General features: G+C 49.6%; 1 protein-coding gene across 7 annotated transcripts in view; it reads left to right on the top strand.

Annotated features, from left to right (window-relative positions):
* Nucleotides 1-25,559, top strand: part of SHROOM3 (shroom family member 3) — a 151,540-nt gene extending 125,981 nt beyond the window's left edge. For 6 of the 7 annotated variants that reach the window (XM_054824664.1, XM_054824670.1, XM_054824666.1 and 3 more), the window contains 8 exons: nucleotides 2,885-3,016; nucleotides 6,005-9,257; nucleotides 12,323-12,399; nucleotides 15,919-16,836; nucleotides 17,884-18,399; nucleotides 18,986-19,136; nucleotides 23,206-23,478; nucleotides 24,135-25,559. In XM_054824664.1, the coding sequence (XP_054680639.1) occupies nucleotides 2,885-3,016; nucleotides 6,005-9,257; nucleotides 12,323-12,399; nucleotides 15,919-16,836; nucleotides 17,884-18,399; nucleotides 18,986-19,136; nucleotides 23,206-23,478; nucleotides 24,135-24,494 (5,680 nt within the window). In that variant the 3' untranslated portion in view covers nucleotides 24,495-25,559. The remainder of the gene's footprint in view (nucleotides 1-2,884; nucleotides 3,017-6,004; nucleotides 9,258-12,322; nucleotides 12,400-15,918; nucleotides 16,837-17,883; nucleotides 18,400-18,985; nucleotides 19,137-23,205; nucleotides 23,479-24,134) is intronic. The other variant, XM_054824665.1, reaches the window with a different exon arrangement.
* The last annotated feature ends 1,205 nt before the right edge of the window (nucleotides 25,560-26,764 follow it).

Here is a 26,764-nt window from a genome sequence, read left to right as displayed (position 1 = left end):
TCAGTGGGAACTGGATCAGGCCCCCTGTTCTTTGCCTTTTGGTGCATGCGTGTGCGCAGAGACCCTCCGTACTTCCACCCTGCCGCCTCCTCGGAGATCACCTGCGTGAGTCTGCAACATGAGCTGGAGATCATGTGTACCGCAGCGCTTCCTCTCTTGGCTTAAGCTCGGCTAAGATTCGGTTACCCTTAATCCACATTTCCAGGATCAGGTAGGTGTGGAAACAATGCAAGGTTATCCCGCACTGAGCTGGTACGGCATGTCTTCTGACTTAAATTCACAGCTTCGTTGTCCACGTGTTGTATTATTACAAGGATATCAACCAAAAGGGTTTAAAATACCTGTGGCTCAGAAGATTGGCTACGCAGCTCCCTTGCAGCTTTATACTGATCGAATCAAGGGATAAGGTGCTTTGCTTGTGATCATTCAGTGTGCTTTCCCAAGCAAAAAACTAATGCTGGGGGCTAGTACTACTCGAAAGTACAAAGAGAGTCTTTAAATCTCTGCAACGGAAAAGGCAAGAATGCGGGTTATTCTTAATAAACACTTTTGTCAACTTCCCATCCGGCAGTGTTCGGCTTCCTTGTTTCTCTGGGCAAGCAGCTTAACAAAAGAGCTCTGTTTTAAACACACCTACACACGTCATGGTAAAACGGTGCTTGGTTAAGCTCGCCCTCAGTAAACCTCCAGTTCAGCTTTCCTTAAGACAGTCCCGTCACAACAAATATTAGTAGGAAAAGGATGTCCCTTTTGCTTTCTTCTTTTAGCTGATGATGAGAGAATGACCTGTGCTTCTGAAGTCTGTATGGAAAACCTACCGGGGAAATGGTTCTACCTCTCACTTTCTACCAATGCTTTTCCATGTCATGGAACATCAGCCAGTGCCAATGTTAACTTGTGCTAGTAAAGGATCTGATCCTAACAATCATGTTTTACTTGTACATTTTCCTGTATCGTTTCTTTTTACAATCTTAGGCAGAACTAGGAGAGTCCTCTTTCGGTGTCCAGTTTACATCTGCAGAGGCATTTTAATCTGTATACTAACTTATTCAGCACATGCTGTGCTGTGAAATTTTCAGAGAGACTAAGACTTAAAGATGCGTGATATCCTTCTTTTGCATTTATGCTTTATATGTAGTCAAGGTTGTCCTGCAGGCTGTCACATTTGGGACTTCAGTGGTACACAGGTCCGGTGCTGCTCCTCATTCTCACAGGAAGAGTTAGAAACCGCGGAGACTAGTGCTAGAGCAGGGGGAGAGATCCTCCATGGAAAGCAGAGGCAGGATGAAGGAGAAGCCCAAAGACTGAAGTGAAGGAGAGTCTGTGCAGCATGTTCTGGGTACTGAGAATCGTAGAATCATAGAAACATAGAATCACAGAACAGTTTGGGTTGGAAGGGACCTCAAAGCCCATCCAGTCCCACCCCTGCCACGGACAGGGACACCCTCCACTCGCCCAGGTTGCCCAAAGCCCCATCCAACCTGGCCTTGAACACTGCCAGGGAGCCAGGGGCAGCCACAGCTTCTCTGGGCAACCTGGGCCAGGGCCTCAGCACCCTCACAGGGAAGAATTTCTGCCTCACATCCCATCTCCATCTCCCCTCCTGCAGCTTCAGGCCCTTCCCCTCGTCCTGTCACTCCCTGCCCTTGGCACCAGCCCCTCTCCAGCTTTCCTGGAGCCCCTTCAGGGACTGGAAGGGGCTCTAAGGTCTCCCCGGAGCCTTCTCTTCTCCAGGCTGAACAACCCCAACTGTCTCAGCCTGAGGTCTCCATAGCAGAGGTGCTCCAGCCCTCAGATCATCTCCGTGGCCTCCTCTGGACTCGCTCCAACAGCTCCATGTCCTTCTTGTCCTGGGGACCCCCCGAGCTGGACGCAGTACTGCAGGGGGGGTCTCACGAGAGCAGAGGGGCAGAATCCCCTCCCGTGACCTGCCGGTCACGCTGCTTTGGATGCAGCCCAGGACACGGCTGGCTCTCTGGGGTGCGAGTGCACATTGCTGGGTCACGTTGAGCTTCTCATCAGCCAACACCCCCAAGTCCTTCTTTTCAGGGCTGCTCTCAATGTACTGTCCGCCCAGCCTGTAGCTGTTACTTGATTGCTAATCGCCTGCTTTGACTTTCCATTGCACCATTATGTGCTTGAAATAAGGTTGTCAGAGTTTTTTTTCTCCTAAGAGCTGATGGAGACCTTCCTTAGCGTTGGTGACTGAAGCACCCAAAGGCCAGCCGTGCCGTGCTTGGGGACGCACCCAGGCTCACATGCTGCAGGGGGACAGCTGGCCGGCTGCAAGGCCCCGGGGGATGCGAAGGACGCACATTGCTGGCACTTGGTTGTCACATCTCTTCCTGCTTTTTTATGAGCACTGAGGAGAGATCAAAACAGCATTGTGCGGGCTTCCGCCCCCTCACGGTATTTGATTCTTTAGATGACTTTGCCAGCCGTCACTTTAAAATGAAGGGAACCTTTTGAGAAAAGTGCTCCTTCAGCATCCGTAAGAATCACATGCAGCCGCCCTGCTCGGTGCATCGTGTGGGAGTCCACAGGCAGCCCAGCCTGTAAACTGATCCCTGTGAATGGGCCCCAGGCTCGTCCCCGAGGGGTAAGGCTTCTGGCTGGGAGGTAGAGGGGAAGACCCCCCGCATTCAGTGATAACCTGCTTGTCTGCCCATGCCCGTTGCCTTGCAAATACGAGGGGGAAGCATGTTGCGTGAGTGTCAGGAACGGTGCGTGATTACTGCTGGATTTGCTTGGAAGAAACAAGAACATAGCTGCGAAACAGAAGTGAGCCCGAGCAATTTTAACTGTGGCTGTTGGTGTTACTTCACATCTTCCTTGGAAGAGCTGGCCTGTTGCTGATGTGCAAAATCCTTCTGCTTTTACCTAGGCGGAGTGAAACTGCAGGCCGACCGCGCTCCTGGCATTCAACCAAACTTGCGGAGAACCAACCCGATCCCAGCATGATGCAAATATCTCAGGGTACACTTGGCACCCCTTGGCATCAGTCCTACCACTCCAGGTAAGCGCCACACAGCTGTGGTCCTGTGCTGCGTAGGCAGAGATGTAAAGCTGTGTGCGTTTTTAATTCAGTATCATTTGCGCTGTTTTCACATGTCTCCCACGGGTGGAGAAATCAGGCTCCCAAGCTAGCATGGTTCTAAACTCGTCCCCCAGTCCTGTGTCCTTTCTGTGTCATGCTGGCTTCAGGGAGGCTCTGCCTCATGCCCAAGGATGTGTCTTGATGGTACCGACTGCAAGATCAAGGCCTAAATCTACAGCACAGGAGTGAAGGAAGGGGACAAAAGATGTGGTGGAAAAACGTTACCAGTTGCCTCCATACAGCTGGACAGGTTTGCAAACAGCCAGGGTTAAGATTAGAGTTAGGAAGGCTTCGGTTCCTGTTCGGTTACACAGATAAAGTGGCCACGTTTTCCTCCTTCAAGTGCTCTGTGAGGTGATTAACAGCTAGGAAATTAATTGCTTTAAAAATCCCCCGCCCCGCTAAGATGGGAGCCCACTGTCAGGACGTTAACGCAGCTTTCTGTGGATCAGGATGCAGGAGCTGGAGTCCTGCTCTGCATCCTGCAGAGTGCTCCCATGTGGAAACACAGCATCGTTCTCCAGCAAAGGAAAAGAAATCCAGAGCAAAATTAGCCTGTTAAAAAATAAGGACAAAAAGGGTGTCTGTAGCAGGGCAACTGTGCCCATCAGCATAACTGAGGCGCTCTGAGGAGCAGCCGACAGTGGTGCGTCGCCGATGATACTCCCGGGGTGAGAAGTTCAGCAAGGGATTTCCTGGGTTTGGCAATCACTTTCTGCAGGGGTCAGCTCTATCATAACTGTATGTCCATGGCTGCTTCTCTAAGAAGTTAGTGCAGTGGTTTATCAGTCCCCAAAAGACTGAACTAGTAACCTTAGCGCTGTTAAAAGAAGGTGGTATGAGGCGCCTCTGGTTTTGGTCGCGGACCGTGGCCGAGGCAGATCGGAAGCAGTCATGTGGTCCCAGCGAGTTGGGGCTGTTTCTGTGAGGCCACGTGGTGTGGTGAGTACGGGGAGGAGAGCTGCCCGGGGCAGACGTACCCCTCAGCTACCCTGAGCAACCCCAAAAGGTACTTGGTGGTAAGCCCTGGGGCAGCTTGAGGGGGGACAAGTTTAAATTCTGCTCTTGGAGGATTTTCCCTGGAAAGGCAGAAGGGTTTCAGGAGCAGGAAACTCTCCTTATAGCCCTACTAGGATTTAAACATCATTTCTTCTACAGGCAAGACTGAGCCTTGGCAGAGTTGAGGAGAAAGAAAAGAGAGCATTAAAAAAAACGAGGAGGTGGTTGCAGAAAAAATGTATGTTTGTCTCTGGCCTTCAGCACAGGTCACGCCGTAGCATATTCATTCCCACCGAGGGGCTTTGCTTCCCAGCCGCAGCTCTTGGCAGAGCCTTTGGCAGCGTGGCTCTGTCTCCTGGGCGCTTGAAGAGGAGCACGGGGAACATCTAGTGGCCAGCCGGCCAGGGCTGGGCATTGCCAGGGAGATACTTATTTGAAACTAAAATAGAGTGGTGCATTTAAATGAGTAAACCAGCTTTATCCTGAGATTTACCGTATCTCTTTCCTGCCTGTCTCTGTGTTCCTCCGCATCTCTCTGCAGACCTGCTGCTTTTTCCCCTTGCAGGCAGGCTTCCTTCTGCTTTCCCCATCCTTAGCAGCCTCTTCCCCCATTGTCTGTCCTTTAGGCTTGTCAGTGTTAATCGTGCAGGGTGGAAGTGATATGATCTGGAGCAAGCTTTAGGCTCTTCAGCAGACGCTTGTTAGGGAGAGGGTTACCAAACACACCTGCTGCCTCCTTGATTCCCAGGGTTGCTGTGCATCCCCAGCTCCACCAGTGCATGGTTTGGTTTTGTTATCCCAGTGGAGCACAGCACGCAGAAAGGGAGCTTGCCTTTCCCTGTGCAAGTTGAGGCTGCGGCTTGCACCCTGGCAAACCCAGACTCTTCTCTGTTCCTGTTTCCAGCTCTGAGCCTTGCCCTGCCGCCCTTCACGTGGGACGGCAGTCTTTCCTTTCCTGGTGCTTTCCTGTGGCTCTGCCAGGACGGCGCATGTAGTTGCACAGGGAACGAGGGAAAGCGATATCTAAGGGAGGGGAGCTGGGAACAGAGGGAAGAAAAGTGAAATCCTCAGTGTATTTGCTTGAATCTGGGAGGAGAAATTAGCCAGGGGAAACTCCACATAAATTTGTGATGTCTCCTCGTGAGGTGTAGAAAGAACAGTGGCCAGCACAAGGAGCTCCCTTCCCGCTGACAGAAAGGTCTCTGAATATCCTTCTTTTTGAAGACATTTCTGGCGGCCACGAGTCCTCTTTCGACACACGCGTATCTCGGAGCAGGTGCTGCGGTGTACCTGCACCTGCTGAGCTACACGAGGAGGCGGCTGTGAAGACTTGCTGGACCGTTCTCAAACTGCTTCTATTGTTGCATCCCCACTTGCCTCCACGCACAAACACATGCATCTCTTCTCTGTCTTGTCAGTTTAGTTTTCTCACAGCAAACAAACTAGCCTCGGGACAGCTGAATTTCCAGGCAGCCTGCCAGAACATAGCCTTCGTCTCCATAAAAAGAAATGAAATGGGAAAAAAGGAAAGAGATTAGATTCCCCCCCAGAACGCCTCCCGTGCTCCTCTCCTCCTCCTCAGTGGCGTCGGTGCTCATTCAGCTTTCCAAGTACTTTGGATAGGTTTGATGGGTGGGGTTGATCCTCCCTGGCTCCAGAGATGCACTGTCTTTCTGTCTGCGTTTCCCTCCCACCCTTCTGTGGTAAATAAGAGCCATGTGTTGCAATGTCAGGCAGTTCCTCTTTGTGAACTGGGATGACTGCAAACAGGGGATGGAGTAAGGCCCAAATATGGGTTTTCATCTGCACTTCTCAAAACTAAACATCTTGCTTCTGAGCTCACTTATAAGTTGTTGTGCCTCTCCTCTGCTGACAGTGGGTTTTTACTCTTCTCTCGCTCTTCCCCAGCTCCTCAACCAGCGATCTCTCTGGCTACGAGCATGGCTATCTGAGGAGAAGTCCTGACCAGTACAGTTCCCGGGGCAGCATGGAGAGCTTGGACCACTCCTCCCCTGGCTACCACCCTTGTCACCTGTCCTCGGCCAAATCCACCAACAGCATTGACCAGCTCTCCCACCTCCACAGCAAGAGAGACTCTGCCTACAGCTCCTTCTCCACCAACTCTAGCATCCCTGAGTATCCCGCTCCTCCGTTCAGCAAGGAGCACTCCTGCTCCCTGGACAGCATGCACTCCCGAGGCGGCCTGCAGGAGGGGATGAGGCAAGCTGACATCAGGTATGTCAAGACAGTCTACGACGCCCAGCGAGGGATCTCGGAGGAGTATGAGGTGAAGTCCTCCGCCTTGCTTCCAAGCTGCGAGGCCCGGGCCTCGCTGGACGGTCGCGGCCACGGCAGGTTCCACAGCTTCAGCCGGCACAACGCAGTTCCGTCCTGGGCGCAGCCGGGCCAGGGCTCCTCGGACAGCAAGAGCCAGCCCCCCAAGGGACCTCCCTTGCCTCCCACTCGCAGCGACAGCTATGCAGCCATCCGGCATCACGAGAGGCCCAGCTCATGCGCTGGCCTTGATCTGAACAAGCCTGGTCGAACCCAGCTGAAAGGAACCTGGCCTCTGCTTGTCAGCACCCTATCCCAGGGGCCGCCGCTGAAAACCCCCTTTGGAGAAGGGCATCTGCACACTGTGGTGGAGAAGAGCCCAGAAAGCAGCCCCACCATGAAGCCCAAGCAGAGCTATTCCCAGCCGGGACAGCCCCTGCTGCCTACTGGTGTCTACCCAGTACCCTCCCCAGAGCCGCACTATGCCCAGGTGCCACAGCCTTCTGCAAGCAATAATGGGATGCTTTATCCAGCTCTGGCCAAAGAAAGTGGGTACTCTCCGCCTCTTCCAGTCTCTTATGACAAGGCCGTAGTCAGCAGCACCCTGGGCTTTGATGAGAATGGAAACCAAAGCACTACAAACAGATCGACCATCTTCTACCAGCCCCCAGCAGCTGAGAGAAAACAAGATGCTGCAGCAAAACTTCTCCAGCAAAAACCTCCTAGTGCAGCAGGCCCAGAAGTCTGCCTGACCACATCGAGGAAGGAGGAGTTGTCACCCCCTTACAAGGTAGCACACGGCAACCGAGAGACCCCAAGTACTGCACAGGCCTCCAAACACGGTTTTCAAGCTCCACAGCCTCAGCCGAGGGATGCTAGTGAGAGAAAAACCCATTACCAGCCCAAAGAGGACTGGACGGCTGAATCCCAGGAGGACAAAAATGGCAATGCACAGATAAACGAGAGAGGAGATGCTGCTGCTCACCACCACTGGGGCCACAGCAAGGTCAAGCAGTATGGCTTCTCCTCCTTGCAGAACATCCCAGAGAGCTCCAGGAGGCAAAGCAGCTCCGAGCTAAAAGAGATGCAACCAGGCGAGGGTTATTCCAACAGCAAACTGTCCTTCTTGAACAGCAGCAGCAAAGAGAAGGATCACAGGGGACAGGGGCACAAACAGTGGAGTGATGTGGATCCGCAGGCTTTTGCGAGGCAGGAGGAGGAGGAGAGCACGAGTGTGACTCCTTTCCACGCTGCCGAGCCAAAGTGCGAAGAGCCCTCTTCCCCGCAGCACCCAAAGACCTCTGATTTCGGGAGGAGCCGGCTCAGCTCTAGCAGCGCCCAAAGCTTTTCCTATGGCAAACCAGAGGCCAGCAAGCCCCGCTGCTCAGTGCTAGAGAAGGTCAGCAAGTTCGAGCAGCGGGAGCAAAGCACTCACCGGCCCCAGAGCGCTGGCATTCCCAGCTTCGGCCAGCACTACGGGCCGAGCAGGACAAGCCAGCCCTCCAGCACGAGGTGCTCTGTGAACAACCTGGAGGACATGAGGAACAAGCTCCGCGAGCCCGGCCAGCTGCCCAGCGAGCCAGGCAGGGTCTCCAGCCCCTCCGTCAGGAACGGGAAGCTGGAAGAGGCTGACTGGCGCCCTGTAGAGCTGCAGATGGCGGCTTCGGTGAAGCAGACAAAACTCAGCGAATACTACAGCCTGTGTCCTGAAAATGAGGTGCAAATAAGGGCAGCTCAGCTACCGAGGAGTAAAAGCACATTCCAGCTGGGAGGTGAGCCCGAGAAGGAGATCCTCTGGAAGGATAACGTCCAGGATGCCCACGGGTCGCAGCTGGACACACCGTTTAACAGGGCCTACAGGAACAGCATCAAAGATGCCCAGTCCAGGGTGCTGAGAGCCACTTCCTTCCGTCGCATCAGCCCCCCGTTCGGCAGCACGCCCAAGAGGGCAACCCAGAGGCCTGCCTCAGCCCATGTGGGCATGAGGAGCACGGCAGCGTCTCCCCACACCCCGAAGGAGAGGCACAGCGTCACGCCAACAGAAGGCAGCCTCTCTGCCCTGGACTATGCCAAGACACAGCACATCTTGCGCATCGGGGGCCGAAAGCGGCTGACGGCAGAGCAGAAGAAGCGGTCTTACTCAGAGCCGGAGAAGATGAATGAGGTGGGCATCTCTGATGGGGAGCCATCGCCCTTCTCCTTCCAGAAGAAGAGCATCCACTTTGTCTTCCCAGAGAATACGGTGGCTGACCGGCGTAAGATCTTCGAAAGGGATGGCAAAGCTTCTTCCACAGCCAGCCTCTCCAAGCCAGAGCTCAAGCAACTCCAGCAGAACGCCCTCGCCGACTACATCGAACGCAAAACAGGGAGACGGCCATCCTCGCAAGATGTCGGACTGCTGAAGGAGCGCTCTCACAGCTCCTACCTACAGGCAGGTGGCCCAGACAGCCAGAGCCTTTCCTCCGCCTCCAGCATGAATTCCCTCCAGGACCAGAACCTTTACCGCCGGAGAGAGTCTGTAGAGCGGATATCCAGGACGGGGCAGATGTCTTCTACCCTTCCTCCTGGGCTGATGGGCTGCTTCGACACGAGTGGAGATGAGAAGAAAGGGCGCCTGGACAGCTCGGTCACGAGCCGATCGAAAACAGAGAGGTGCTGGGATTACAGAGCCAAAACAGAGCTCACCAAAGGCACGCAGACAGACCCTCTGGGCACGCAGGGCCGGCCTTGCTACGGGAAGCAGGAGCAGGTCTTTGAACCACCCTCCTCTGCCAGGAAATCTGGGAAGTCGGTGTCTGTGGAAGACTTGCTCGATAGGTATGACAATCAGACAGTCCCCGTGCATATACGTTCCAGATCGTCTCCCACGGCCGATAAGAAACACCAGGTATGTGGAAACGAGATCATGCGTGCAGGCAAGCAGGGTGCTCTGAAACAGGGAAAGAAGGGGGATGTCGGAGTACGAGCTGATAGTCGGTGTTCGCAATTACTCTGTTGGTTAGAGAGAGGTTAAACGCATGTTGAGATAGAGACTATTTATAGTGTTTAAATTACCAGGATGCTGCTTTAAATGCTTACTGCTTCTGTTCAGCTTTCTTACGGCTGGGGCTACTTCAGGGATTTCAGAGATGCTGGGATTTCAGTGCATATGCTGGCAGCGTGCGTGTGTTCTTGCTGCTCCTGACATCCCATCTGAGGTGTCCTGTTCTCACCTGCCAGCATCGCCAGAGAAGCGCTGAGCACCTTTCTGGTGGGGTGTACCATTAAGGCGATGATGCGCTGTTGCTGCTGTTCTGCCTTAGCCCGCTTTCCTGCTGCAAAGTAGAGAAGATTAAAGGCTGCTCGAAATTGCCCTGGCTCCCACTGTGCCTGACAGTGCTGGGAAATGCTCGGCGGAGGCACTGCCAAGTAACCATTATGTTTTGCCTCCAGCCCTGGAGGGAAACATTGCAGAGGAAACTTAGCGGAGACCCTGGCCAGTCTTTCCATGTCCCCTGCTTGGCGGTTGGGAACATTGCACTGATGTCACAAATGGGGAATTTGACTGACTCTGATGACGGTAAATAGTAGAAACAGGCTAACTTCTTAAAGACCAACTGCCCAGGCCAGCTCTTCAGCTGGCTGAAAGCTTGTTCAGACTTATTTGGGTAACGGCAACTGATGGAGCCGTGCGGATTTATAGCAGTGGTGGGTCTGCTGCCCCATCCCCACTTTCACACCAGGCTCCATTCCATCACGGGGAGAGGGAGGAAACAACCAAAATGTGTGGACAGGCTCCTTGCTCCAAATAGTCTGAATGTTTGCACGGTCTCGCATATTTATAGGGCAGCTGAGATCCAGGACATCTCCTTCTACTCTTGCACTTGCTACTGGCCCAGAACAGATTATCTGGGTACCACGAGGTGGTACTGAGTCAAGGAACGTAAAGGAGGCGAAAGGGACGCTGGGCAGCATCTTGGAAACAGGCCAAACTGGGGTGCAGGGGAAGGAGCCGTCCTCCCAAACTCGCTGTGTGCTTCATTCTAAATGTTCTCCCTCGACAGACCTCAGATCCCACGCTACATTTTTAAATAGAGAGAATTAAAAAAGCAGCTTGTGGATATCAAGTGACCGGAATGCATTTCCATAACCACTGCTGTCTCATCTCATCATCGGTATTTTTCCACACCAGCCAGGCATCAGGATCATCTGTGCAATTTTGTCACACTTGCCAATCATGAAGTCTCGCCTTCAGTAAGAGGACGGTCCTTAAGAAAGAGTTAGGGTGAAGGCCAAGCTGCGACTCTTTCTCTGCTTCCCGGAACACTCAGAGCAGCAACAAAAACAGGCATCCAGAAAGAGAAAAATCACTAAAACGTACTTTTCAGTGACAGGTTGGACAACAAGCAGTCCTACTTCGTTTTTACCCAGCCCGTTCTCTCAGGCAGGGCACATCCAGGGTAGTTCTTGAGATCTTTATTTCCCCCTTGTTGGCTCATTTTTAATCTTGCACACGTTCAGCAGCCAAACCAGAGTTTCTGCCTGTTGGAAGGTGACTCGAGGAAGACAACAGCACTGCAGACCTGCTCACAGGGTCTTGGTTCAAGTGTAGAAGAGGCGACAGGCCTTGCTGCTGTTTCCCAGAGAGATTTAGCTGTATCCACTTCTGGAATGAGGATTTAGTCCCAGAGGCAGCAAGGCACTTGTGAAAATCCTGTTCTTAAATTGTAATTCAAGAAAGCATGGTTGACTTCCAACATATGCACCAATTCATAAGTGTCTGTTTGAAAGGGAAGTCTATGTTTAAGTGCTCTCTTAATTAGGTTGTTTCTGATCTGTCTCCAATACAAAACCACAGCTATAAAAGTGGGGGACAAAGCCAAAGCAACAGGGTGATTTCTGTAAGAATTTTTTTGGCCTTTTCAGATTTTTTGTGGGAAATGTTTATTTCCAGTTTAGCAGCAGACTTCTCTGCCTCACTGTATGTTTTTCAGGGCCTTGTGTACAGTGTCTAATGTTCCTTTCAGGCTGCATGTAAATCACATTGAAATGTCACTGCAGGAATTTCTTTAAAGATATGAAGAAATTGATAGCCGTGTGGAATTACTAGCTCTCAGAACGCATTCTCAGCCTTCCTTCTCCTCTGCTTTTTCAGTCTGTCTCAATCCGCATATCTCCCAGCTCCCAGACTCCTAAATCAAGATCTGCACTTGCTCTCCCTCTGCAGCAACACCGACCAAAAAAGCAAATTACTAAGGGTGTGGGGAAAAGGGCACTGAAATGCTTTCTGCTGGAAAGATTGTACGGCAGAAAATACCAACCTCTTCAAAAGCAGGCTTAGCGTTTGCCTTCATGTCTTGTAATAGCCCGGTGTCCTATAGTGGGAGCTCTAGGGCAGAGAGTCAGATTCACAAAGGTATGTCAGCTGCAAAATGTGTCTGGTTTTAGATGACATAAATGCCTAACGAGGAGGTAATTCCTGAGCTTTGGTTTTCAAAAGAACCAAGTGCCAGACATTGTGATGTTTTTCAGCACCTCTGCCTGTGGCTGGAGTTTCCAGCCTTTGTGGCATTCAGCATCTCTGAGCGTTTCAGTCCTGTTTTGGCACTGGGCTTGGGCACAGATCGTTCGCTGTCTAGCTTCCCCAGTTAAGGCTGCTTCGGTGATGTCTCAGCTTCTTGCTTGCGTGTAAAACAGAGGTGAACACCTAGGTCCCACTGATACGGCCGAGCATATTTTTAGGAGAGGCTTTAAAAAAATGTTTTAAGTCTGCTTGTTGGTCCACAATCCCTCCAGAAAAAGGCAGACAGGTCCTCTAAACAGGAGTAGGGTGCTGGAGAGAGGTACGCCCCGCTAGGGTTTTCCTCCCTTCCGTACATGGAACATAATGTGCTCTCTTCTTATAGGAAGCATCAGCGTTTTGTTATTTTGTTTTACTTTCTGCTCGCTGCTAATTCTGTCTCTGCACTCCAGGACCTGCTGAGAAGGGAAAGCAGTGAATTTGGCCCCATGGTGAGAGATCCTTTCTATGTGGTCAGCGCAGGAGCCAGGTAGGTGTATGTTAATGTCCCCTTTGTCACTGCAGGATCAGCTCTTGCCATCCTGCTGCCAGCAGCAGTTATCACGCGTTGTCTGTGTAAACCAATGGATCATGACAAACTAGAGAAAACATCTGCATGGGCACAGTTCTGGGTGTGCTCTGCCCAGCAGAGTGAGGATGAGTAAGTTGCTGTGAGCTTTTTTTCCCCGCTATAGACATTAATTCACTATCAAGTCCTCCTCGTGTCATCTCAGAGCATGTCTCTGCAGCAAATTTCCAGTTACGTAACTTCCAAAATGTATTTGACCTGCTGCTAGAACTCACGTTCAGATGCTATCATAACTGAAAGATTCTAAAGGAAAAAATACCTTGATGTCCCACTCTGTCTGGTTTTCTCCAGTCCAGGATGCTGCCTCCCCAAAAGCAAGTGAACATTTGCGTGGACTCCAACGAGGAGATTTCATTTATCTTGCTGAATTGGGAGCTTGTGTTTAGGCTGCTTTCCTTTGTGCAGGCGGCATATTTTGCTCAGCAACAGGGGAGAGAGATATGTTTTTAAAAATAGAAAAGTATAATCATAAACCCCATAATGTTAGGACTTATGTAACTATCCCCTTAGCAGTGGATTGTTTTGAAGTTAACTAGAACTGAAGTTGATCTTGCTGTATTTACATTTAAATAATAAATAGATGTTTGCCCTAAGCTCTGAGTGCCCAAACAGCTAACTCATATTACAGTAAAAACCATCAAGAGGCACTAAAAGAATTATTCACAAAGGAGCTCTGTTTCTCACAGACCTCCAGTAAATGTCAACCCACTCTGTTGTCACAGTGGGATTTAACACTGCTGTCTCCAAAGGTTTCACCATGCAGCTCTGAGTCAGGGAGCAACAGCTAGAAGTAGAGGAAGGCTCCTAGTCTAGCAGGATCTTACTTCTGACTGGCTTGCCGGTTTTGCCCCTAAAAAGACATAAATGTTGTTTTAGAGGGATTCAATCTGCCTTCAGGCACATCCTTTTATGATTATTTAAAACATACCCATCTACTTTGATTTGGAATAACTTTTTCAATTTTTTTTCCTAAGAGAACAGTATAGCTGTTTTAGTTCATCCAGCCTCCTTGTTTCTTCTAGAGATGCTATTTCATCATTCTTCTCTGTAACTACTTGAGGCCGCCTCCTTTTTTTTTTTTGTTTCCCCAACCTATTTTCCAAGTAATGTGATTGAGCACCCAGACTGAAAACAAGTTTATTGGGGCACGAAATGTAGGTTTCTCATTTTCATGCTTCACTGCACAAAGATTATTGGTATTAACTTAACAGTTTAATGATGTTTCTGCTGCGTAGGCATCCTGCATGTTCGCAAGCACATTTCTTCTGGGAGATGAGATTGCTTTCCCTTCTTGATCAGAGCTGGATTTCCCAAAAGATAGAACGAAAGGATGGGACAAGCCAGGAAAAAGCCCTTGGCTCTGAGGACACAGGGTCCCACTAGACAGGCTGCAAATCGCTTCCTACAAGTGTTAGCCGCAGAGTGATTTTTTCTTAAGTTACTGCAGCTGAAATGACCTGAAAGAGAATGGGCATCAGTTTTGGAAGCCAGAGGGTTCTGATCGTGCACTGCTGAACCGGGCAGAAGTTTTACATTTAACTCTCCGTGAGAATGAGATCTGAATCCCCCACAGACTGAAAGGCAGACTAGGACCTTACCCACATGTCAGTGATTCACAGGAGTTCCACTATTAGGATCCTGTTGAATGTTCCCCTGCCCCAGTGTGAGTGAGTGTTTCACAGTCTGGTTCGTATGGGATTATTGTAGCATCTTTAATCTATTCCTTAAGAGACACAGTCTTTGTCTGTCCTGTGACAGTCAGCCCAAAACAGCCGGGTTTCTAGCCGGTCCTCTCACGTCTAACCATCACCATCCTATCGCTGTCTGCAGCGTACTCCACGCACAGGCCCTTCAGGCAAGGCAACAGCAGTAGGAATTATGCTTCTAGTTGTCCTTGGGACACAGCTGCTTAATGTGCTAGAGGGGAGATGGGACCATCCCTACCACCCCGCTTGCTCAAGGAGGAAAACTGTCAAATGGTGAAGTTAGGGAAACCCTGGCCAGCAATCACTTGGCCCGGTCACATGTGCTCCGTGCTCTTACATATGACCAGGTGTCATACAATAACTGTCTCCTAAGCGCCATTGGGAACGGTTGTTGTCCCACCAGTTTTAGAATCCACAATTGCTTCCGCAGTAGGAGAGATCTTTCAATTAGAGAATTACCATCTGGTGTTTCTGACAAACACTGAGCATCTGAAAAGAATACACATTGCTACTGTCCAGGAACCACAGACAATATCAAGAGCAGTCTGTCTGGGAAGTTTCCCCACCCCCAGGCAAAGGCTGCCAAATTCTATTCTCAGTTACACCAGAATAAAGCCAGAACGACCCATGTCTTTGACACAGAGTTATTCTTAATTTGTACCAGTACATCCGAGAGCAAATTTGGAGCCCAAGTCTCAAACATCACAGATATTGGCAGTACTGGATTATTGGAACAACGCACCTCAAGAACAGAAAATATACTGGCAGTAGAGCTTTATTGTATTTTATTGTTTTATGGTATGGCCTCATGTTTTTAGGCCATCTTCTCTTGCATCTGCTAGCACTATTATTACCGCTCATTTTGTTTTCCAGCTAAACAGCCGTACAGGCAAGTAGGTTTGGCTATGTATTCTGAGCAGGATCCTCGCTTCAAAGGCCAGACACTATTTCTCAGACTCACATGAGAACATCTTAAAAGATCTGGAAGGAATAATTTAATCTGCTGGCTTTGTAGCCTTAACATCCATTTGCAGTTGAAGTGGCTTTGGGTTTTGTAACACCTGCCTGTCTGAGTGGAGCTCTTGTTTCTAACAGGATTCCAAGGTTGTAAGAACTCTTTTTTTTTATTATTTTTCTCCGCAGTCAAAATAGTGCATTTTTTGGCCTCACTTTGTTCTCAGAGACCGTTGAATCATTTTAATGGCACCTGTCCAAAAGGAGCAGATAATGCTATGGGAATTTTTGGCCCATAAAGCTGAAATTCTTAAAATTATCAGCAATTGAGAATGGAGTTTGATGGTAGATAATGTCAAGTAGTCTATCTTAGAGCAGTTGCTACTAGCCCCATCTGTAACAAACAAAATCCAAAGCAAGGCTGGAAAGGAAGCCAGGCACTTAAGTTTTCCTAAAATTTTATCTATTAAGTTTTTGCTGTGATGCTTGCTACAGGTGTGCACATGTGTGTGTGGTCTAGCACAGACTGGAAATGATGGGAGAGGGTGGGTGGGAATGGTTCTGGCTCTGCGTCCCTAGCATTTGTAGAATGGATTTTATTCCCAATGTCAAAGTACAACTGTATCTCACCTAGATCAACAGGCACCGACCCAGACCTCTGATGCGGTTGCATAATTTCCTCATTAAGGAGGTACACAATAGCTTTTCTTGCTCATTGATTAATTATTAATCTTACCATGGTCTGTCTCTTGGTATTTAGGTCTTGCAGCAAGAAAGAAAGAAGCCACTCAGAAAAAAAGACGTTCACAAGTTATTATCCCCATCCTCTCCACAGCAGCGAGGTTGTCACCGGGTCCACCGCACTGACTGAGAACCACAAGCTCCCAGAACTCTCCAGGCCAGATAGCAGGACTTCTGCATTTGTCCCGTCGCCAACAGAGGCAAGGAGTCACTATCCTGAGCAAATGCAAGGCTTTAAACCCTTGTTCCTTAACCTTACTCCTTCTGGATCTGGCCAGTCCTCCTCTAACACGCCCACCCAGACTCCCTCAGACTTCCAGAGTGCAGGTGACGGCCAGGCTCTGAGACAGCACCACACCAAACGAGCTGCTGTTCCCCCTGAAGGCAATGGTAATATTCAGGCACAGTCTTTGGATGCTATCCAGGATAGATCGCCCGAGACTCCCACAGAAGAAATGATGTGGAAAAGGAAAGCCGGGCTGCTTCACAGATCCCTCCCACCCAAAGTGGTGTGGGCTCAGTCAGTCAAAGACAACAGCTACCCGAGGGCTATGGTGTCTCCTCCAGCAGCTGGGCCAAAGTTCTCCCAGAGGTGGCCGTCCCTGCTGACCCAGAGCAGCACTTCTTCTGACCCAGAGACTCCTTCTCCCCAGGGGACAACCCATCTCCAGATCTCAGAGTCGGGCCTGCAGCTCACGCCCCCGACATTGCTGCAGGACGATGAAGACGACGAGGTTTTTGTCATGCCTTCCCAGCCCGCTGTCGTCGCTCCACCCTTCTCACCCCCACTGCCACCCCGTCCTCTTCCTGACCTGAGCTCTTGCACTTCTGCGAACAGCACGGAAGAATTCCCACCTCCTCCCCCACCGGCGGTGCTTGGGGGGAACGGGGCAGCTGGAGACAAATCCACCAGGCTCGCAGAGGAGGCCAAAGTGAGGTAAGGGAGGCTGTAACGCAGCGTCTCGGGTGTTGTAGGGCCATATACAGTAAGATATGCGGGGCTCCAGACAAATGTGACTGACCTCCGCAGCCCCGCGTGCCGCGACGACCCACCCACAGCTGCTAGCTGAGCGGGAGGCTTGTCGGGGAGCGGGACAGACAGACAGACTCGCTGCCGCTCGTGATTGTCAAATGATGCGGGCAGGGCAGGGCACAAAGCAAGAAGGCAAAAAGCTTTGCAGGCCATCGGCAGATGCGCTGACAGGTGCTTAGCCGGCAAGGCAAAGGGGGCTATGGGCGAGAAACTGTCCTGGTCTCGTTCTCCCTGCGGTTACCGTATAGATTTCCATGGGGTTGCTTCTTACTCGCTCCAGCATGAAGAGTTAAAATGGCTGCTGACTCCTTCCAGTTACTGGTTTTTGAGAGAGAACTATGGAAATCCACGATGGTTTTTCCAAACAGTTAGAATTTCCCAGAACACATTTTAGACCTGGCACAAAATAATGCTGTTATGAAACAGTGACCATCTGCCAAGAAGTGACAACACAAATATGTCACGGTCACATTGTATAGTGATTTTTTCCTGAAGGATAGGACTTTGGGCTAGGTGCCCAGCTGGTTTAACTCGGCACAGCTTCCCTTGCTCCCAAGGAGCTGCTCCGATTTCCATCTGGGAAGAATCTGGCCGTAGTGATTGACCTTTCCAATATGAAAAGGACAAGCGAGTACAGACTGCTCAGGATGGTACTCCCAGGTGGTGAGACGCAACATCCCCAGCCGTGAGCAGAAAACAAAGTGAGTTGTCGCTCACTGGTTCTTTCTGTGTTGGAATGACAAAACGGCAGTGTCTGGGTTGAGGGGACAATACGCTTCTAGTGCCAGTAGCTTCATACTGTGGGCCTTTCCATGTTGAAATGAGAAGTAAGACACAAAAATACGCCAGAGAGAAGGAAAACTTACTTGTCTTAGGCCTTCCCCGTGTGGCGTTCACAATGGTCCTGTGTGGTAAGTTTATCTTCATCTCACGGAATTTTTCTGTCCATAGCAGCTTCAAAAGCTTTCCCAAAGCCCTGGCCGAGAGGGAGATAACAGGGTTGGGCACCAGTATCGGTGAAAATAATTTGCCCCTCTCGCCACCTGCGTCAAAGAGGACTAGCTCTCCATCTGCTGTGGATAAGCAGCACCAGTTACCTGCTGCTTCTGAAGGGCCTCACAGTGCTGGTAGACATCCCGTAACTACACCCGAAGGTGACCACAGAGAGCCAGCAGTCATCACCGGAGAGTCAGAAAACAGCAGCCTGGACTCCGGGATGCTCAGCGCCGCACCTCCAGTGAAGACAAAGACAAAGACCCCAGAGGATATTAAGTCAGAAGCTCTAGCAAAAGAAATTGTCCATAAAGACAAGTCTCTGGCTGATATCCTGGATCCCGATTCCAAAATGAAGACAACCATGGACTTAATGGAAGGGCTTTTCCCCAGTGGAGCCAGCTTGCTGAAGGAGAACATGAAAAGGAAGATGACGCAGAAGCAAGCTAGCAGGACAGGAGTTGAAGATGACACGTAAGCACTGCTTGTTTGGGTTGTGGGCTTATGTCGCAGCAGAACTCGCTGCTTGCTTGCTTTTAAGGACAAGCCTGTGCTGAATTTTTCTGCATCTGTATAGGAAGTTTCTCAGTTCCCAGGCATGAGGACTGGCAGGGCATTTCTGAATGCCCTTTCTCATGAGCTCCGCTGTCTGTGCGGTCTTGGAGCTCACCTCTCTGGGCCCTGTAGAAAACGATGCTGAGCTTGGTAACAGGGCAGGGAACAAACCATCTCTGGAGATGTTACTTGATTTTGCTATCTTAACCTTTGTAATCCACAGTAACAGAGATATGAGCTGTGCTGATTTACCTCCGGCCAGGATCTGATCCTTATAGAGTTGTTAACCAGTCAACATTTTACCAGAGCAGCTGTGCTGTTCTGCGCAGGGGAGAGATGGGAAAGCGGCTGACATGCACCCTCTGATGGCAGGAATCGGCCTTTTCCTTTATGGTTAATAACACCGGGAAGGTACCAAAGAGGGCCTGCTGGAAAGCCGTGCATCTGGGCATGGGAAAAAGTCGGGCTCGGACTGAACTCCTCCTTTTTCTTCACTGTGGTGTAGGAGAGAAGAAAAGGAAGCTCCTGTAACCCTGGTCACCTGTCCTGCTTATTACAATGTTTCGGCACCCAAAGCAGAACTGCTGAATAAAATCAAGGACTTGCCAGAAGAAGTAGGTGAGGAAGAGGAGCTGCTGGACATCAATGAGAAGAAGGTAAATTCAGCACACACCACCATTTGCTGGTTACATTCCTCAAACAGTAGTAACAACCCCTAAAGTAAAGTGCATTTCTAGTTGATGTCAGGTTTTGGCATGGGGGCCAGGTGCATTTAGGCCACCTGTGAAGCTTCGTTAGGGCGACCCAGATTGAACCAAGAGCCCTAATCTGAGTACTCACTGCAAACGTGAGTAGAAATCTTGCACGACCCTGAGGCAGGCCTGTATTAGGCCAAACGCTGAGCGTACAGGTTGTAAGAGGCAGTCCCTGTCCCGTAGCACGGAAGGAAAAGGGAGAGGTGAAGGGACTGGAGCAAGGACAGCTCGGGTTAGAAACAGGAACAGAGTCCAGCTGGTGACTGTGCAGTCTCGGTACGTGAGGTTTCGCCCTAGGATTCTCCGCTTCAGTGAAGGCAATTTCCCCATTTTACCTGCTGTCTGCACTCACTGCCTCCAAAGAAACATCAGTTACTCTTTTTCCCGCACGCTTTATTGTTTCACTGACCTGCCGAAAGCCACGTGGACCTCAGCAGCTCAGTCAGCACAACCTCGATGCAATGACTTGGGTGGGAGGAGAGCAGGGCGGGAGAGGAGGAAACATATTCCTCTCTCCTTACAGCTACATTTCACTAAGGTATGGCCCCTGCAGTTCTTGCTGTAGGCTTGGGTGCTCTGTCTTCCAGGGCTTTTGCAGGGCCTTCTAATTTGCCCCTGTGGTTGTCTGACATCAGTTACCTGGTAATTACAGACATGTTGCAAAGCTCACAAATCCCAAGGAGCCACGGGCAGGTACTTGCCTGTCTGTGCCTCCCTTCACACACCTCCTACCTTCGTGTCAAAAGCAGCTGTGCCTGCTTGCCTGTAAATTTAAGACTTCCTACATTGCACTGCACAGAGTAGCACAGCCCATATTTCGTGCTGTTTGCACAACAGCAGAGTTTAAACATGCTGAAGGATACAAATATTTGTGCAAGTCCCATACGCTGTAAATGTCGTACTTAATTCTGCCTGCACGGAAATCAGGCATGGATTTAAAGGAAGGCTCCCAAACTCGGCCTCTCTGTCAAAGCGCAGAGAATTCCTGTGTCTCTGGCACGACTTCACATTTTCTCTCTGGGTCCTCATCCCTACACCAAGTGTAAAAAAGCAGAGAGAAGATGCGAGGCTGAGTGATGTTTGCGAGTATGCAATTTGTCCTGCAGCCCTGACTTTGAAAGGTCACCCCTCTTTTTCATATTGCCTTTCTGTTTCTGTTCTCAGCTTTTATCTGCTAAGCAAAATATGCTCCCCACCAGGCTTTAATATGATGACAGCTAGAATGGGACCTCCATCGAAGTGCTCTGTAACACAGATTATAAGTACTAAGCGAGTAGATGAGCCCTATTTTGTGGAGCATTTGAGGCGCAGGCAGGACCCCGTCAAGTCTTTAGGAGCTGTCATACCATGCCACTGGAATGGGTTAGACACTCGCTGTGCCTGCCATCTCTTATTGCTGTGGTCCTACACAGATTCTGGGTAGCAAGTCTCCACAGACAGGTCATGCGTGTGTTGCTAATCAAAAGCATTTGCCTAAGGCCTTTGTCTGCTGCTTTAATTTCCTGGCCCAAGCCATTGATTGTAGAGCACCCAGCTTCAAAGGTGATCGCAGCCCCTGCCACGTCTGTAGCATTCGATCGGTTCTTGGGGTGCTGTTCACTTCAAACCCGGCTGCCTGTTTACACCAACGTGAAAGGCAGGGAGTGGTTAAACAGGACAAGGGTGCTGCTCCAAGGAGTCGGGGGACATGCTGCAAGTATCTGACAGGCTTGCAAGTAGATGTGAGCCTGCCACGGAGGACAAATCTCAGGCCTCAAAGGTTACATTTGCATGGAAAAACAGAAATAGAGGGGAGTGATCAGGCCAAGACAGCAAGATCTGCCTGGCATGTTTGTTCATGGTCTGTCTCAAAGAACATTTGCATAGGCATTATGTGAGGAGGCAGCTACTCTGAGAGGTCATTTGGATAAACCAAACTCATTTCCATTGTAAGTATGCAAAGGAGCTATATTGGTTGGCATTTGGGATCGCAGGAGAGTCACTGACTAATGAACACAAAGCAAGTATTTCACAGTCCCCGTCCAGCTCCCGTGCCTTCAGAACAAAGGTACGTCACTCCCAGCAGTCCCGTAGCCTCCTGCTGCGGTTGGAGGGCAGGTGTGCACCTTGAGCAAAGCTCCCGGAGCAGGGAGGAACAACTGCCAGTTCTGAGCAGCTCGCTCCTCCTGAAAACCTGTCGAGGTTAATGCCAGACTTTGTGTCCAGCCCGTACAGTCCTGCTATATAGTTCTTCCCACCGGCATCATAATCATTGAAAATGGATTCCTTCTTTCGCTCCTCAGGATTTAGCCCAACAATCAACTGATAAGGACCTCGGATTTTTCTTTTGAAGGTGGCATTAGCATCATAGGCACAGGGAAGGGCAAGTGTTGGTTCTTGTCTCTGGATGCTACCTGCCCTACTGAGGGGAGAGTCCACATAAAGGAGTTTAGGTTATCCCTTACCCTAGCAGGTGGGATTTGGTACCACCTTTGCTCTCCTGTCCTCCCGAACTACACTGCTAACAAACAGCATGACTTAGCAGTCATTCCAGCATAAGCCTGCCAGCTGACATTTGCTTTAAGGGAATATTACTCGCATTTTATTCAGCCTTTGCCTATACGTGGAAGCTGACAGCAGACTGTAGTGCAGCCACAAAAGCACGCGGACCAGAGGATGCACGCAAAGTGTACCATCTAGTGGCGTCTGGCTAAACAGTGCTGTTAATTCCCTGCTGCGAAACCCCGCTCTGGCAGGCCACCCCGGGGGATAAGGGCCAATTCAGAGCAACCCCCAGCCTGACCTGGCTTGGAAGATCCTTTCTCCTTCGAAGTAGACTGCCTCCCTGCTTGAAATGACCATCAGTTTTAATGGAAAGAAGACTTTGAGAGAGTATTTTCAGGCAACCTCGTATTTTACTTCTGTTTGATCCTGCAGCATCTGTATGCAGAGTAGATTAACGTACATGTAACGGTGCCTCAGCGGTGCATAAACTGAGGAGACTGAAAATAGCCAGCCCTTACGAAGAGCTTTCCCTCCTCTCTGTGCTCTCAGTTCTGAGTAAATGGAAGCAAGAATTGCAAGCCCCAGGCCATAGACTGCTGCTTTTGCATATGTCTTTCCCCTAAATCCTAACAGAAATTAGGATCTGCGGCACATGTGCAGCACTGCTGTTTCTGGAGTCACTTGAACCCCGGGGGCCTCCTTTTCTTCAGCAGGAGAACAGTTGCCAGCATTTTCACAAAATGGGTGTGTTCTCTCCACGGCTTTGCTCAGTCACTAAGTAAATTTAGAGCATCTTTGGTGTAAATGCTTGATGCCGCTCTGCCTGAGGCAGTGCCTGCACAGGCAGGGAGTTTTGGTTAACAGTCGAATTTGAGGCTTGCACCTCAACGCTGAGGCGGCCAAGCAAGGAGCAGTCAGTAGTTTCGGGGTAATACAGGAGGGGGAAATATGTAGCAATTCCTTCTTTCTTGCTAAGCCATATGTAATTAGTAAGTGTCAGCTCAGCCTCCTGTCATGCCATTAATGCAGCTTAAATTCATTTTTCTGCCAGTTGTTTTGTACAGTTCTGGGTCATAAAAAATACAGCATCCAAACAAGAGACCTCAGGCTGGGGCAGGGAGTGGGCAATACGTGGCAGGAGACGTGGCTGTAGCTCTTTTCACTCGGAGACTTTAAAGAACCTCCATCTATCAGATGTAGGTAGCAGGGAATCAGAATGTAGTACACCAAATGAGATGGCGCTCTCAGTCCTTGTTGATAGCAGAACAAATATATCTTCATGCGACCTGATCAGGTATTCAGATTATCACCCAGATGTGGAATTTCAGTGTTTTCTCTGTTTCCTCCTTAACGTCGTCTTTGTCAGCTGTTGCTGAATTGACCCTGCTCCTCAGGAACCGTAGCCATATCCTGTTGTTGTCGTCATCCATATGACCGGGGTGATCATGGTAATGACCGATGTGGCAATGTGTTTCCCTTCTGACAGGCTGAGCTCATCGGGAGCTTGACCCACAAACTGGAAATCCTGAAGGAAGCCAAGGAAGGCCTGCTTGCAGACATTAAGATGAACAATGCTCTTGGAGAGGAGGTGGAGCTGTTGATCAGCAAGCTATGCAAACCTAACGAGTTTGACAAGTACAAGATGTTCATTGGCGATTTGGATAAGGTGGTGAACCTCTTGCTCTCCCTCTCGGGACGCCTGGCCCGCGTAGAGAACGTTCTAAGTAGTCTGGGGGAAAACGCCAACAGTGAAGAGCGGGTACGTATCTGCACAGCCATAGCGTCTCAGATCCTTTTTTGGTATGCGGGGCAGCAGCAGTCACAAGAACACGCCTGTATGAGCTAGGACCTCCAAAGGCTCACAGGAAGGCAGATTTCTTAGCGCTTACGTATAAGCAGTAGCAAACGCAGTTCTGTCCCTGGGAATCTTGGTCCCGGTTTGTATAAACGTCTCAGATCCTGCAGCTTTTGTCTCGAAACAGAACGGCCGTGTTTGGGACAGCCTGTCTGTCACCTGCGGCTGGAGGAAAGGCCGTATGGCGTTGCGCATCGGGGAATAACCCGCTGCCTTTTACCACAGTTGAAGCCGCTTTTTAACATTCTTTGGGTGGTTGTGAAAGAGAAAGCCAGATATTCCTGGTAGTTGTTGCTTTCGAGCCAGTTTTACTGACTTTCTTGGAGCACTTTCCGCCCCATATTGACTAGAACGTTCGCAGTCTGATTCAGTGGGATTCACGTTCAATCCACGACGAGGAGTCTGTCCTCCTTCCCCAGGCTTTTGACTGTGTGGCTGGGAGCTTAGCAGCCATCCCGCCTCCCCCAGAGGTGGCAAACATGGTGTCGGGGGGAAGGAGAGGGGGGGAATCAGTGAGTTTGGTGCTGCTGATACTGAAGCACTCTCTCTGGTGTGTGCAGAGTTCACTGAACGAGAAGAGGAAACTGCTGGCTGGCCAGCACGAAGATGCCCGGGAACTGAAGGAAAACCTTGACCGTCGAGAACGGGTGGTCTTGGAGATCCTGGGCAACTACCTCTCTGAGGAACAGCTCCAGGACTACCAGCACTTTGTAAAGATGAAGTCCGCGCTCCTCATAGAGCAGCGAGAGCTAGACGATAAAATCAAACTGGGTCAGGAGCAGCTCAAGTGCCTGATGGAAAGCCTCCCCACAGACTTCACACCCAGGGATGCAACAGCAGCAGCTGCCCTAGCTGCAGCACTTGCTACCTCCGCCGGTGCCGGTGGTAAAACACCTCCAGCAGTCTCCTCCTCACTCTAACTTTTCCCAGGTGGACCCGGGGTACAGTCCTGCTGCTCAAGTCTAATCCAAGTACTTGGCAGATGGTTGTCTACAAAGACAATGAACAGAGACAGGTTTAAAACAAGATTTTAATGAAGGAAAAAAATAGCAATAATAAAGGTTTTATTTTCCTTTCCTTCCACCTCTGCTTCTTGGAAACTGAAATCAATGTAGAGGGAAATCTCCTCCTGCCAGAGATGAGGAAGAGTCTCACGAGAATTAAACACATTACCTTTAATAAAAAACATGACCTCCTCCCTTCCCTCTCTTTCCTGCCTCCCTGGCACCTCATTAAATAATGAAGGATCTAAAAGAATGAAGCCTTAAAAATAAAACCAACCCATTCTACTGAACATTATTGATATTTATATTTTTAAAGAACAAGACAGAATGTGTAAGTTTTTGTACATACTCTAATCAGTTACTTGATTCTACTTTGTTCTGTATGTAGAAAAGACATTTAATTTTGTATTTGTGAAAACCTTAACAAAAAGAGGGAACCCCAAAGATAGTCATGCATTAGCTTGGAACATCTCTTCGTGGTTTTGTTGCTGTTGTTGTTTTTTAATATAATAAAGGGCTACCAGAAGAAGCTTCAACCCGTTCCAACACACGCTAATTAAGTGGCCTAGCGAAGGAGATTTTGGCCAGGAAAATACAATCTTTCCTCTTCTGGATCTCGCGATCCTCTGATTCTGGAGTTTAAACACACTTCTGTGAGAACCTGCATCTGAGGAGTCCAAGTTAGCATGAAATAACAAACTCAGTTCTGGGCTCTGCGGGAGCGTGGGGGGAGTCTGTCTTTGTTTTGAATAATCTATCTCGTGATCCGTGTTACCGCTGCAGCCTGAATGCATTTCCGTGAGATGTGAGAGGGATCTCTAATGACGTTATTTACAGGCCGGTTTCTCTGAAGGGATGATGTACGCTAGGACTTTTTTCTTACAGCACTACCTCATTTGTCTGAACCCACTTCATCAGAAATTATTTTACAGGCTAGAAGAGGCATTAGCTTGAAATGTGATATTCTCTCCCTACCCACAGAAATCATGCACACGTAATCATAATGTTGTGCACCCTGGTTAGATAGACAAGAGCCTACCGTGCAGACTGTTGGATTATTTCCTAGTCAGGGCAACCTGGAATCACTAAATTTCCCTGACTGAACTTTACCGTATCAACTTACCAAGTGCTGGAGGATAGCTGCCAGTTTGCAGTCAGCAGACTGGGGCAGACTCATTTATTCTGTATGGAACCTGCTTTCCTCTCTAACGAGCCGCATTGCCGTTTAAATGAAACGGCTAGAAGCTGCACGCATCACCATCACGGCTGATGAGCCAGATTCGGGTCATCTCTTTTCTAACCTTGGAGAGATTTCCTGCTGCAGCAGCTTCTGATTCAAGCTTCTCCTTTCTCCAGGGTTCATCCCATCCTATCTTGCCACCAGGACCAGAGCCGAGATTTTAGTCATGTCCATTTTAAGTCCATTCGTTTTGAATTTCACCTCTAGCATGTGACTGAAAATTACAACATTCATTGCTTTCAGTGCTCATTTTGAAGCCCCTTTTCTTTTTTAATAGCTCACATCATAGCTCTTCCACAGGCAGCTTGGCAGACTAAAGAAAACGCCAATGCCCTTCTGTCATATCAAGCATCAATTCTCCATACTCAAAAGAAAAATCTACCCGGTTTCGTAATGTTTTTTGAAGCAGCCAGCCAATTACGTGTGATGACAGTGAACGTATCCTTTTCATTACTTCTGAGCCTGAATGCTGCTTAGGCATGTAGACCGTTTCCTGAGAACCCTAAGCAGGGGAACTGATTTTTATATCTTAATATTTGAATCAAAAACAACATTGGAGGGAGAAGTATTTTTGGGGTCACTCAAGAATAATTATTTGTTTGAGTGGAGTTTCAGGAAAAACAGCGGGGGGAGCTGTTTCAAGCCAATCAAAACATTTAATTTGTCCTAAAAAAAAATAATCCTACACAGTACTTGAGTTTATCATATTTAAAAGTTGTTTTCATTTAGATTTTTTTTTTACAGCCACCCTTCCATCCTCCACTTTCCAAAATAAATCAGAAAGACTTGGCAAATCTGGTAGGCTTTTGTGAACAGCTCGAGATCTTGCCATTTAGTAAGTTCTTTCCTGGAAAAGAAAGTCCTGCGGCATTCCCTCAGGCCAGGAAGAGCCTCCCATCCAAGCGGGGTCTGCCCGTTTGCTCCAGGAACCAGCACTGACTTCGGG

This window comes from Grus americana, chromosome 4, assembly GCF_028858705.1.
Source record: "Grus americana isolate bGruAme1 chromosome 4, bGruAme1.mat, whole genome shotgun sequence".
In the NCBI taxonomy this organism is placed as follows: Eukaryota; Metazoa; Chordata; class Aves; order Gruiformes; family Gruidae; genus Grus; species Grus americana.
Note: the sequence above shows the minus strand (reverse complement) of the source record. Positions and strands in the feature narration are given on the sequence as shown.